The 14,061-nt window shown below is 43.1% G+C and overlaps 1 protein-coding gene across 4 annotated transcripts in view; it reads right to left on the bottom strand.

The window, feature by feature from the left end:
• PARP12 (poly(ADP-ribose) polymerase family member 12) overlaps positions 1-14,061 on the bottom strand; it is a 50,087-nt gene that overhangs the window by 2,169 nt on the left and 33,857 nt on the right. The window contains exons 8-11 of one of the 4 annotated variants that reach the window (XM_054726116.1): positions 12,302-12,398; positions 3,233-3,308; positions 1,246-1,376; positions 200-351 (exon numbers count right to left, since the gene is read on the bottom strand). In XM_054726116.1, coding sequence (XP_054582091.1) covers positions 200-351; positions 1,246-1,376; positions 3,233-3,308; positions 12,302-12,398 — 456 coding nt within the window. The remainder of the gene's footprint in view (positions 1-199; positions 352-1,245; positions 1,377-3,232; positions 3,309-12,301; positions 12,399-14,061) is intronic. The other 3 variants (XM_054726119.1, XM_054726118.1, XM_054726117.1) reach the window with 3 other exon arrangements.

Genomic DNA, 14,061 nt, shown 5'->3' with positions numbered 1-14,061 from the left:
ATGGCAAAGCCATTCCTCACTGAGTATGAACTGGCTTATCAGCTTACACTGCTCCCCCACTCCCGCCCACCACACACACACACACACACACACACACACACACACACACACACACACACACACCAATTGATTTAAAACTGTTTCCTGAGCCAGTGCAGCGAGGCCTGATTATGCTGGTGCAAGCTGCCCTCAACCTTACCTTTGCCATAGGAAGTGCCATGAAGACCACAGACCCTCCAATCAAAATTCTGCTGGCAAATTGCATCAACCAAACCAGTGCTAGTACCATGGAACAGCTGCCTCTCATCCACCGCTTTCCCTCCATTTCTCTTCTGCATCTGCCCTTTTTGCCTAGAATCACAGGAGAGAAATGTGTGCTGGAGAGAAAGCACTTACCACCAAATACATGCCACCTGACCTAAGAAAACACATTTTATCAGAAGTGTCATGAGGCCAGGAGATATGGATCCAAGTCCATGATACTCCAGCCATGGGCCAGAGAGGGAAAGGTAGAACACAGGACCTGAAAAGCAGAGGGAAGCCTTTCCCTCCACAGCCTTAGGCCTCCAGCAGCAAACTGAACTCCCAAAGCAGACCAGCCTTGGGAAGACAGGCGTGCTTCGTGCCTACCCTTTGCTTCCTTGTGGAGCTTAGCAGGGGGAGCCTGAGACCGCTGATCGTTGTGGGGGGGTCATCCGTGTCCTCTCTCCCATAAGTTCCCAGCGCCATGAGGCTTGATTTTATCACTGGGCCCAGAGCACAGATGAGACTGCTCCAACCTTTTGTGGGGACAGGTCAGCAGAACCCCAGGCCTGCCATGGTGACCTGCTGTGATTCTCCTCTCCAGCTCACGTGGACAACTGCCCAAGAACATGCTGGTCCTCAGGCAAAAAAATAAGGCTCCTACTCTCTGGCTGTCAGGACAATAGCTTTATGTTCTCCAGAGTGTAGGTGGCTTATACTGGACCATCCTGTCGATCTTCGGGGAGGCAGAATACAAGTGCTGACTTTGTCACTACAAAGCCTCGTTCCCCTCGTCTCTCTGAGGGGACATGCAGCACTAAGCTATAAAGATGATGAGATAGATAAAAAATCAGGAAGACAGTTCCCTATTCCAGCAGCACTGGGCAAGCAGTGGCTGCCATCTGGAACTGTCCCTAAAGTCCATTTGGTAAGCAGCTAGCCTACTATGTAACAGTGTGAGGGGACAGTCATCAGCCTGCTGAGAGCAAGCCCTTGACGTACCACTGGTAGACTTCCCAGAGAGCCAGGTTCTGGACTCGCTCGATCTTCTGAACATAGTAGTAAGGCAGTGTATTGTTAAACAGATTGCAAACCTTCTGATATTCTTCTGAGAAAGAACTGAGGGTGATCCGCTGCAAGGGGCAAAGATTTTTATTATGTTATCATCTAAGTATAAAGTACAGATCAATCTCTTCCCAAAGCTACGCCTAAAATGCCAGAACTGCAGAAGCAAGCCCCAAAGGAGATTACCACTCCCCTTTGCCCCGAGAGGCAGTCTCTCCAGGTGTAGAATCTGTGCAATTTGTGTTCACGGTGAAACCTGCCCGAAGGACAGGTATGATGCTTATATCAGCACCATCCTAGGTATTCCCAGGATGTCCCTGCTCTTCTGACCCCACACAAGGCAGACTACATAGTCTACAAGTCCCAAGTGTTGGTGTCAATAAATGTGAAAGGCGTACATTTGGTGGAGAGGGGCAAACGCTGTCATGGGCAGCAGCACTGTGTGAACGTCCCACACCACAAGCACTGACAGAAAGGCCAAGCTGGTAGACGGGCACATAGCAACTCAGGAGCATGGCCACTGTATCCCTCCCAGCTGAGCGCAACTCTCCCTTAGCCTCTTGTTCTGGGAAACAGCACTTTTGATGGGCCAGGAGAGGCCCTTGACCAAGAACAACCGACTGTCACACAGAGTGACAATACTCAAATTCCTGCACTTCCAGCCTGGACCATATAATCAGCCTCCCTGTTCCCAGCGCCATGAGGTTTGATTCAGTGATAGACCATATGAGGATCACTGGGGAGTCCCTTTATACCATCCTCTTCTTCTACCCCATGTACAGCCTTATAACAGCCACCTCACCATCACCCCCAAAGATCCTACATGTCAGGACTTGGCATGCATGTCCATGGGCCTCCTGCAACCCAAATCCTGATTCTGGTTTCCCTGTTCCAATCTCATGGGAGCTGCTAAACTCCTCTTCCTCAAGTATGGAAACCAGCCCTGCTCCTTCCAGACCAGAGGTCCTCATGGGTTCCCATACTTGTCATGGCCTCTGCTTCAACCCATGATCAAGGCTTTGCACAGCCCAGCCCTGACCTCTCTCCTTCTTCCCATGTCTATTCACACCCTCCATCCAAGATATACCTGACACCCCATGTCCTGACTTGGGCTGCTTCACATGCAGTTCCCATCACCCTGTATGTTCTTTTACCTCCACCTGTGCAAGCACCAGCCATCGTTTGGAAGTGGACCCAGTGGAGCCTACTCTAATCCCCTCAGTATGTTTGCCTTGTCCTCTGACATCTGAGTGCTGCTGTCAACTCACCCTGCCTGTCATTGGTCTTGCCTGTGCCACTGGGGTCTGTGTGAGCTTTGTTAGCTCAACAAGATGAGTCCTTCCAAGGCAGTAACAATCAGTTGTAAAAGCTGTCTGCAACATGCGTGGCACGAAGTCAGCCATCAGAGGCCAGTCTGAGTACCCCACATAGATAAGGCATGATCTTGGCCTGAGTACTCTACTGAATTCAGCGCAATACCCCAAATCTGACAAGCCTTAAAGGAGCTGCTGAACTGAGTGTTCCTTCTCTTGTCTCCTATTATCTAGCACCTTCCAACAGAAATTTCCCTTCTAGATGTCGCTTGTCATAGTCAGTGGTTTCTTTTCCTTTTCTTGCTTAGTATAACTAATATATATTGGCTGAGCCCAGCTCCTATTTCTACCCTTTCTAGAAATTTACCAGCTCACTGTCCTCCATCCACAATACATGCTCTCCCCTCAGGACCACAGCCATCTCCTGCGTGGTCTCTAGCCTTAAAATCCCCAAAACCTGAAAAAAATACCCCACACATACCTCTTCTGTCCTCCCTCATGAGCCCTGGCCTCACAGCTTCTTCAGTGGTGGAAGAATCAGCACATCACTTATACTCACTGATCTCAAAGAACACTCTCCTCCCCAGTCCAAGGCAACACAAGTCCCATACCTTAAAGCCGGGGTCCGGCAGGGCTGAGGGGTCCCAATGGTCTGGGATGCTCTTTGGGCCTTGAAACTTGACATTGCTACAAAATGTAAACAAAAACACTAAGACATTTGGTTTGCAGACATCAACAGACTATCATACACAGGTGGCCTCCACTAGCCAATACCACCTGTCTCGAATATCAGCATCTCATTTTTTAAAAGTAGGGAGGAGAGGAAGCACATAAGCATACTATCCATCTTGTGAGAGCACTTTCCTCTTTGCCTAAGTGGCCCAAATTGAAACAATGAGGATACTCACCTGTATCTTCAACTCCTGTACATAGGGAGAGAGAATATAATTAAAGCAGCACCGACAGACCCTTATCCATGATTTTTAAATTCAAAGAGCTCTGAAAATTGTATTAAAGAGTTCTGAATTATTATTACAAACCAGAGGCCCAGTGCACGAAACTTGTGCACTGGTAGTGTCCCTAGTATCTGGCGGCAGCCAGCAGAGTACTCCTTCCCTTCCCCTGGCCGGCCCTGCCGCCTGACCGAACTCCCAGAAGGACTCCAGTCGAGGGGATAATTTGCATACTATACTTTTATTATATACCATAGCCTCGAGAGGTGTATTTGGCATATTCTAATATATAAAAACCCTGGTTCCGTCATGACCAGAGGCTTGGCCAACCAGAAGTCAGTCCAGGGCAACCCAGCACTGACTGCTACGGCAGCAGGCACAGTGACCCAGCACTAACTGCCGAGGGGGCTGCAAATCAGGCCTGGAGAGAGGCCTGAAGAGAGAAGCAGGGTCTGATCCATAGCCTCTGTGGCAGCTGTTGATCAGCACTTGCCTCTCTCTTTCTCTCCGGGCCTGGCCAGCAGCCATGCCTCCATTTCTCTCCAAGCCTTCACCGGGGCTGCTGATCAGCCCCACCTTTCTGATCAGGCCTCATTGATAGGCCCAGAGATGCTGACTGGCATAGAAACCAACCAATCAGAACCAAATCTGGGTCAACTGTGAGGGGCCAATGGCTGCCTAGGAGGTGGAGCTTTTGACGCTGATTGGTATAGAAACCGACCAATCAGAACCAAATTAGCCGGTAGAGGAGGGCACTTGGGGGCGAGATCAGGCCTGCAAGGGGAGGGCAGTTGGGGGTGACCAGGCCAGCATGGGAGGGCAGTTGGGAGCGATTGGGCTGGCAGGGGAGCAGTTAGGTGTTAACCAGGCTGGCAGAGGAGTGGTTGGGGGTGATCAGGCTGGCCGGCAGAAGCGGTTAGGGGCAATCAGGCAGGCAGGCAGGCAGGCAAGCGGTTAGGAGCCAGCATTCCCAGATGTGAGAGGGATGTCCAACTGCTGGTTTAGGCCTGATTCCAGGTCCCAGATTGGAGAGGGTGCAGGCTGGGCTGAGGGAAACGCCCCCCCCCCCCCCAGTGTGCAAATTTCGTGCACTGGGCCTCTAGTAAAAACATAAAACTGATGTCAAAACAAATTTGGTAGTAGAAATTTGACTTGAACTGCCAGAGGCTGCTTGTGGTCTCTATATATCTTTCTTAAAGTGACTATACATTTTTTTTACTCAGAAATATTAACTACAGGGTGTCACACAATACAAGCAGCACATGATCTTTCTAAAAATAAAAATTAAAAACAAACAAACACTGAGTTATAAAAGACATGTCCCAAGGGATTTAGGAACAAGGACTGGGAAACCAATTCAAAATCATTGTTACTCAGTTTCAAAATGCTCTGTTCTTCCTACATTAGATCTACACTCCATTTCTGCTGGCATGAGACCTTCATCCTAAGCCTCAAATAACTCCCACAAATAACGTGCCTAGGAAAATAGCACAGTTTAAAATAACTAAGCAATGAGCAAGAATCAGCCAGAAACAAGCCCACAACGAATTAAGTTGCTGAAATTATTGGACATAATACAAAATAACTATTCTTTCTATGTTTAAAAAAATAAAACACAGCCGAAACCGGTTTGGCTCAGTGGATAGAGCATCAGCCTGCGGACTGAAAGGTCCCAGGTTCGATTCCGGTCAAGGGCATGTACCTTGGTTGCAGGCACATCCCCAGTAGGGGGTGTGCAGGAGGCAGCTGATCGATGTTTCTCTCTCATCGATGTTTCTGGCTCTCTATCCCTCTCCCTTCCTCTCTGTAAAAAATCAATAAAATATATTTTAAAAATAAATAAATAAAAATAAAACACAAACTAAAAACATATGCAAGGCACATGAAACTATAATATGACCTGGAGGATCTGAAAAAGAATCAAATACAACTTTTAGAAATATAAAATACAATCCTTGATAGTAATAGTTCAATTGACATGCTTACTAGCAGATCAGACCACCTGAAGAGAGAATGAATGAGCTGAATGATATGGGAAATAGGATTCTCCAGACTATGGCCCAGAGCAATAACGGGATAGAAAATATTGGGAAGAAGCTGAGATATGGAGAAGAGAGTAAAAAGGCCTGCATTTGGTCAGAATACAACTGAAATCCAAAGAGAGGACAGAAAATAGGGTAAAGGCAATCTTCAAAGAGAACTAATGAGATTCACCAACTCACAGGTTTAAGAAGCCCAAAGTATCTCCAACAGGAAAATTAAAACACATTCTGAGACATGCTGTAATGAGAATCCATACACCAAGATAAACAGAAAATCTTAAAATTAACCAAAGGGAAAAAAGAGTGATTCAGGCAAAGAAGTACCAGTTAAACTGGCAGTTGATTTCCCAAAAGCAGCAATGAAAACCAGAGGACAGTGGAATGACATCAATGTTCTGAGAGAAAACAACTACAACGAAAAATGTATACCCACAGAAAATATCTTTCAATGTTGAGGGCAAAATAAAGACATATTCAAACAAAACACAGTTTTTCCACAGCAAAATAAAACCATCAACAAAATGAAAAGACAACCCAATGAATGGGAGAACATATTTGCCAATGATACATCTGATAAGGGGTTAATATCCAAAATTTATAAAGAATTTATAATAAAAAACTCAACATAAAGAAGAAAAACGATCCAATCAAAAAATGGGCGAAAGACCTGAACAGATGCTTCTCCAAAGAGGACATACAGATCGTCAATAGACATATGAAAAGATGCTCAACATCACTAATCATCACAGAAATGCAAATTAAAACCACGATGAGCTATCACTTCAGATCTGTCAGAAAGGCTATCATCAATAAATCAACAAACAACAAGTGTTGGTGAGGATGTGGAGAAAAGGGAACCATCGTGCATTTTTGTTGGGAATACAGAATGGTGTAGCCACTGTGGAAGCAGTATGGAGTTACTCTCAAAAAACTAAAAAACAGACCTGCCTTATGACCCAGTGATTCTACTTCTGGAAATTTACCCAAAGAAACCTGAAACACTAATTCAAAATAATATATGTAGCCCTAAGTTCACTACAACTTTATTTGTAATAGCCAAGATTTGGAGCAGCCCAAGTGACCACCAGCAGATGAGTGAATAAAAAAGCTATGGTACATTCACACAATGGAAATTTTACTCATTGCCACAGCATGGATGGACCGGGAGAACATTATGCTAAGTGAAATAAGCCAGTAAGAGAAAGAAAGGTACCATAAAATTTAACTCATATGTGGAATTTAATGAATAAACTGAACTACCAAGAAAACAGACAGCCCTGACTGGTTTGGCTCAATTGTTAAAGCGATGGTGCGAGTACTAAAGGGTCTTAAGTTTGATTCCTAGTCAAGGGCACATACCCCGGTTGCAGATTCCCAGCTCTAGTGGGGGTGCATGCAGGAGGCAACCAATCGATATGTCTCTCTTACATCAATTCTCCTCTCTTTCTCTCTCCTGCTCCTCCCTCCCTTCCACTGCTCCTCCCTCCCTTCCACTCTCTCTAGAAATCAATGGAAAAATATCCTCAGGTGAGGATTAAAACAAGAAAATAGAGAACAGGTAGGTAGACAGCTCTGGTGTATGAAGGGATAGAGCAAAAAAAAAAAAAAAGGAAAAAAGAGAACTCAAGGACATGGAAAGCAGTGAGGTGATTTCGGTGGGGTGGGGTGGGGTGGGTGGAGGTGTAAGAAGACACAAAGGTGATAAATGGTAGTGGAAAAAATAAAGTAAAATAAATTTTTTAAAAACAAATCAATAAAAACCCCCTCCCCAATAAAACAAAATAATCCCCTCCCCCCAGTTTTCCAACAGACCTTCATCTAAGGAAATTTGAAAGGACAAAGAAAACAATAAGAATGTGAATAAATTTAATGAAATATTCATAGTATAAAAAAATAGTGCCAAAAAAAAATAGTGCCTCATTAAATTAAAAAATAATACTAGGTGTACCAGTTAATAATGCAGATTTTTTTCAATCGATGGAGTTACACATATGTTGATGTATATGCGATTTTATATGTATGCTATTTTGTTGTATTGACAACAAGCTTCAAAACTTCATATGTCAAATTTGCTGAAGGTGTTAAACATCATAGATATTTTTATGCTTAAAAATGTCAAATTTTGTGCCAAAAAAAAAGAGCATTTGCAGGATGTTTTAATTCATTATTTTGAAGAAAAGTGCTGCTGAAAGTTATCGTATACTTTGGAAAGCTTATGGTGAACATGCTCCATCTCAAGATACTTGTGAATGCTGGTTTAAATGCTTTAAAAGTGATGATTTCAATGTGAAAGACGAAGAACGTCCAGGCCAACTGAAAAAGTTTGAAGACCCAACAATTACAAGCATTGGATGAAGATGCGTCTCAAACTCAAAAACAACTTGCAGAAAGATTAAACATTGCTCAGCAAACAATTTCCAATCATTTTCAGGCAATGGGAAAGGTTTTTTTTTAATACTTTTTAATATATTTTATTTATTTTTTTACAGAGAGGAAGGGAGAGGTATAGAGAGTTAGAAACATCAATGAGAGAGAAACATCGATCAGCTGCCTCCTGCACACTCCCTACTGGGTATGTGCCCGAAACCAAGGTACATGTCCTTGACCGGAATCAAACCTGGGACCCTTGAGTCCAAAGGCCAACGCTCTATCCACTGAGCCAAACCGGTTAGGGCTTTTTTCTTTCTTTTTTTTAAATACTTTTTAATAATTGTGAAAGATTTTAAAGGAAGGAAAATGGGTGCCATACCAACTGAATGAAAGACAAATGGAAAACCGAAAAGTCATCAGTAAAATGTTGCTTCAATGGCACAAAAGTCAGTCTTTTTTGCATTGAATTGTGACTGGTGATGAAAAAGTGGATTTATTTTGAGAATCCCAAACACACAAAATCATGGGTTGATCCAGGTCAATCATCAACATCGGCTGCAAGGCCAAATCACTTCAGAAAGAAGACAATGCTCTGTGTTTGGTGGGATCATGAAGGTGTGGTGTATTATGAGCTTCTAAAACCAGATAAAACCGTTAATACTGATCACTACTGACAACAAATACTCAATTTGAACCACGCTTTGATTGTAAAACGACCAGAATTTTCCAGAAGACATGGCAAAGTAATTTTGCTTCATGACGACGCACCATCACACACTGCAAAAGCAGTTAAAGACACATTAAAAGATCTTGCCTGGGAAGTATTAACCCACCCGCTATATTCACCAGACCTTGCTCATTCAGATTACCACTTGTTCTGATTGATGGCACACGCACTTTCTAAGCAGCACTTCAAAATGTATGAAGCAGTGGAAAATTGGGTCTCTGAATGGTTTGCCTCAAAACAAGAAAAGTTCTATTGGGATGGTATCCACAAATTACCTGAAAGATGGGGAAATATGTAGCTAGTGAAGGACATTACTTGGAATAAAGCACTTCTGATGTTTCTCTTGAAATTATTGTGTTTTCATTTATTATAAAATCCTCTATTATTAACCGATACACCTAGTATAAGTCACCTAGCTGGCATGGCTCAGTGGTGAAGCATTGATCTATGAACCAGGAGGTCACGGTTCGATTCCCTGTCACGGTTCGATTCTATGCCCAGGTTGTGGGCTCAATCCCCAGTGTGGGGCAGCCAATCAATGATTCTCTCTCATCATTGATGTTTCTCTCTCTCTCTCCCTTCCTCTCTAAAATCAATAAAAATATATTTTAAAAATAAATAAAAATTTAAAAAAATAACTTAAGTCAAGAGAAAAGTACATGGAATCCTACCTAATAATAGAGTAATATGCAAATTGACCGTACCTTCGCTACACCCACAAGCCATGCCCACCAGGAAACCACCCTGCCGAAGGCTTTCCCGGCCTTAGGCACCAGCGGGGAGCCTGTGATGGATCGCAGGCAAGTGGGGGTCCGCTCCTGCGAGGGCATCTGCTCCTGTGGTGGATTGCAGGAAGCTGGGGTCCCCTGCCCAATGGGCGGTGTCTGCGATCACAGGGAGCTGGAGGTCCCCTTCCCAGGCCTAAAGCTTTTGGCCAGAGGCTTTAGGCCTGGGCAGGGCACAGCCGGTGATTGTTGTGAACTATAGAGGAAACACCTTTTCTGACTGCACATTGGCTAAGCTTCCTGTATGCCACTGGTAATGTTCTCAGTAACTTGGGTAATAAGAATCCAAAAAGGTGATCTAGGGTTTTTCCACCATACTTCTGGAGAAAAAAACGAAGGTCCACTGCTGGAGGGCTAAGAAATGTCATATCCTGCCCTAGTTGGTTTGACTCAGTGGATAGAGCCTCGGCCTGCCCACAGCAGGGTCTGGGTTGATTCTGATCAAGGACATGTACCTAGGTTGCAGGCTCCTCCCTGGCCAGGGTCCAGATCAGGGCTCATGCAGGAGGCAACCAAAGTGTTCCTCTCACTTTGATGTTTCTCTCTGTCTTTCCCTTTCTCTTCCACATTCTCTAAAAGTCAATAGAAACATATCCTTAGACGAGGATAAAAAAAAAAAAAAAAGAAAGAAATGCATATCCTATGAAAGACACATCTTGAAAATGCCTAAAGAAAGTTGTCATTTTTTTCTTGGTGAAGGGACTGAGGTCGTGTTGATGAAAACACCTTGGTGGCTGTGGTGACTGGCAGTGGCTGCAGCAGCAGGGTGATGGGGCTGGTGCCTTCCCCTGACCAGCCCGGTTGCCTCCCACAAAGGGAGGCCAGACTTCAGCTTAGGCCCGCTTCCCGTGGGGAGCGGGCCTGAGCCATCAGTAGGAAATCCCCTGAGGGCTCCCAGTATGTGAGAGGGGGCATGTTGGGCTGAGGGACCCTCCCCCACCCCCAGTGCACGAATTTCGTGTACCGGGCCCCTAGTCCTGTATAATAAAAGGCTAATGTGCAAATCGACCCAATGGCAGAACGACCAGTCGCTATGATGTGCACTGACCACCAGGGGGCAGACGCTCAATGCAGGAGCTGCACCCTCGTGGTCAGTGCACTCCCACAGGGCAAGCACCACTCAGCCAGAAGCCAGGCTCACAGCTGGTGAGTGCAGCAGTGGTGGCGGAAGATGGCGGCAGCGCTAACTATGTCCGACTGACGGCCTGGTCCCCGACTGTGAGAGGGCGTCAGTCAGACATCCCCTAAGGGCTCCCAGACTGTGAGAGGGCACAAGCCAGGCTGAGGGACACCCCCCAAAGTGCTCAAATTTCATGCACCAGGACTCTAGTAAATTATATAAAGGTCCTTATATAATTTAACAGGATGGCAATCAATTTAACTGACTTATACCTAAGTGAAGAACACATTTTGTAATTTTTAGTGTGGCCTTTAAAAAAAATACTAACACAATGTATAACTTCCAAACTAGAGGAAGGGAAAAAATTAAATAACAAAAAAATATCTAAAAGTTTTTTTAAAAGAAAAAAATAAGACCCAATTACATGAATAAACCATTTCCATGGAGGATGTAAAGATAGTAAGGAACTAAACCAGATACCTTATGGGTAAATGCCATTTTGAACTTCCCATTAAACAACTATGACTCTGTTAACTGTTTTAAATAGAGAACTTGTTTCTGAAAGTGATCAACCCTAAGAGCCCCAGGTGGCCAAGGAGGCCCAAGCAGATTTTTGCCTGCTGGAGTTATGACAAAACGTTAGAGGGAAGAACCATACATCACTGCATCATGTACGACTCTCAGGTTACGGAGTGGGAAGATTCTGAATCACTCATATCATAGTCTGAATTTGAGCAAAATAACCATTTTTATTTCTGATGTGTGGCATTTGCTTATGGCCCCAAAGAGACCCAGTCTTAGGAAAAAGACAAACTATGCCTACAGTAGGCTCTGGAGAGTCAAAAATGACTTCCAGAAGTGGGAGCAGTCATAGTTGACCAAAATTCTAAATCCAGAAGCAATACATAGAAGAGACTGATACATTTAACTAAAAATAAATAAATAAAATAAATATGTCTGCGTACCATTATATACCATTTTTAATCAGCAAATTTCTTGTCCCATGCCCATCCCTAAGATCCTGATATTCATAAACAAATCCAAAAGACAAACCAGGAGAAAATATTTATAATTTATATAACAAATCAAGGGTTCATCTCTCTGATAAAAAAAAAAAATTCTCCTATTTAAGAAAAATACCAAAAGGTTGACAGAAAAATAGACAAAAACACAAATAGTCCATAGACAGAGATAGGAAAATGGCTCTTACATGTTAGGAAAAAATAGTAAGCCTTACTTATAAGAGAAAGCAAATTAAAATGCACAGATATGCCCTTTCCCACCTATGAAAAATGGCAAAGATCTAAAAGCTTCACCACTCTGTTGGCAAAGTCAAGGAAAAGTGGCACCCCATGCACTCTGGGACAAATGCATAATGGCTCAACCTCATGAAGAGGAACCTGCATTGACCTTTTAGGACTCTAATCTGATGACCCAGCTCCACAAATATGAAATGGTATAAACACCAGATCATCCTTTGTGGGGTTATACTTGTAATAGCAAAAACTCAAAAAGATCAAGGGCCAGGCCCAGAATACTCGGACACCAAGAGTACTTGGGCACTCAGTTTACACAGCCAACAAAGCTCTTTAATGCTTTAACCAGTCTGAAGTTTTCTATACTCAGCAGAGCACACCCCAACCGACACACACCTTAAGTGACAAGTTCCCCAACCCCATTCACCTGGTTTGCTTCGCCTTTACATCCTGAGGAGACACGTATTTGGGTCTCCGACAAACCTTTCTGAATGTACCAAAGACCAGGTTTCTCTGAATAAAGACTGCAAAATAAAAAATAAATAAATAAATACACACACACACAAATGTCAGTGTTTAATAAACAAATTAAATGGGTTTGAAAGCTAATCCAAATATATAGACCCTAGAATCAGTATGTTAAAAATAAGGCAGTTTTACCTATTTCAAATATTCATAAAGAAAATATCAATCCTTAGGAGATGGGGTTTAATGAATAAATGTATGATTAGTAATTGATACATCAATTACATATGAGTGCTTTTAAATTGTTCCTTCCGATCCTGTTTAAACTATTATGTTGCTCAGCAATTTTTCCCAGTCTGGATATAAAAAAAGCTTCAGCCCAGCCTAAGAACAAATTATCACATCTTGAGCCAGTGGGATTTAGAGTTAATATAATAATTTTACTCTTATGACTTTTCTTAAACTGACTCTATAGCAGTACATTATTTCTCAACCTTGTAAAACCCGTACCATTTTTAATCAGCAAATTTCTTGTCCCATGCCCATCCCTAAGATCCTGAGATTCATCCTGAGGGTGAAAGGGACACCCCACTTTGAGTAGAAAAACCATGAATACCTCCTACAAGTTAGATTATATGTCCTCACCTACCAAGAAAACCTTGTCAAGTCTTACTTTCTGCACCTAGGGTACAAAAATAACGTTTTTCATTTAAAAAGCATTTTAATATTAATTTGTATATATCTGTAACTTATCTTACTGCACTTGAAGTGTGTATTCCCTATGCTACTGCCCAGGAGGTCACTCCTGAGCCAATCAATGATTCTCTTTCATCATTGATGTTTCTATCTCTCTCTCCCTCTTCCTTCCTCTCTGAAATCAATAAAAATATATTTAAGAAAAAGATCAGGCACTCCTAGGGGTTCCCCCATGTTCTAATGGGAGCCCATAATTCAGATCCTGCTACTACAACCCCCTTTACTATCCACTGTTCAATCTCTCACTACTCTGTTAATTAGCATGCAAATTTTATTGACCTGTTCACTAACATTGTGATGAATCTTAAATGGGCTTTTCACTAGTGAAATTAAAAGTTATTCAAGACGTGTATGTGAGACTCAATCCCTATCCCCCCATGGGCAGAGTAAAGTGAGGCCTTTTCCCAAATTTACCCTTAAAGAGGATACACGAGGTTAAGACCCTAAGCAAGCCCTGACTGTGGGGATTCTGATAGCAGCTAACAAATGTCAGAATTCAGCTTTTCCTCTAGAATCCTGGCATTACCATGAGTGACTCTTTTATGACAACAGTCCCTAAAAGGACAACTGAGTCTTTCCCAATCCTACAGAACAAGTCATTTGGTTTGTTATGTATTTCTTAAATGTACTTGCTTCCTAATATTTAGTTTATAACTGTGAGTGGCAGATTTGGGTCTGAAATTTGCTTTCATTATATCTAGTAGTGAAGTTGTGAGGAGAAGTTAACTCATCTCAAGCTTCTTGTGGCTACTGTTATCTACCACCAACAAAAAACTGTGTCTACCAAGGTGAACTTGAAGCATGATTTTCCTCACATTGAGGTTTGCAGTCAACCACATGTGGTGAGCTCTTACCCACTCTCACCTGACTTTCTGTTCTGTCCCCTGGAAGTGTGGCCTAGGTTGAGAGTGATCAAGGTTGCATCTGACATTTTTGGTTTAGTTGTTTTGATATTCTCAATAGTTT

The sequence above is a fragment of the Eptesicus fuscus genome, chromosome 14, assembly GCF_027574615.1.
Source record: "Eptesicus fuscus isolate TK198812 chromosome 14, DD_ASM_mEF_20220401, whole genome shotgun sequence".
NCBI lineage: Eukaryota > Metazoa > Chordata > Mammalia > Chiroptera > Vespertilionidae > Eptesicus > Eptesicus fuscus.
The sequence above is the reverse complement of the archived record's forward strand: the minus strand, read 5'-3'. Positions and strand labels throughout refer to the sequence as shown.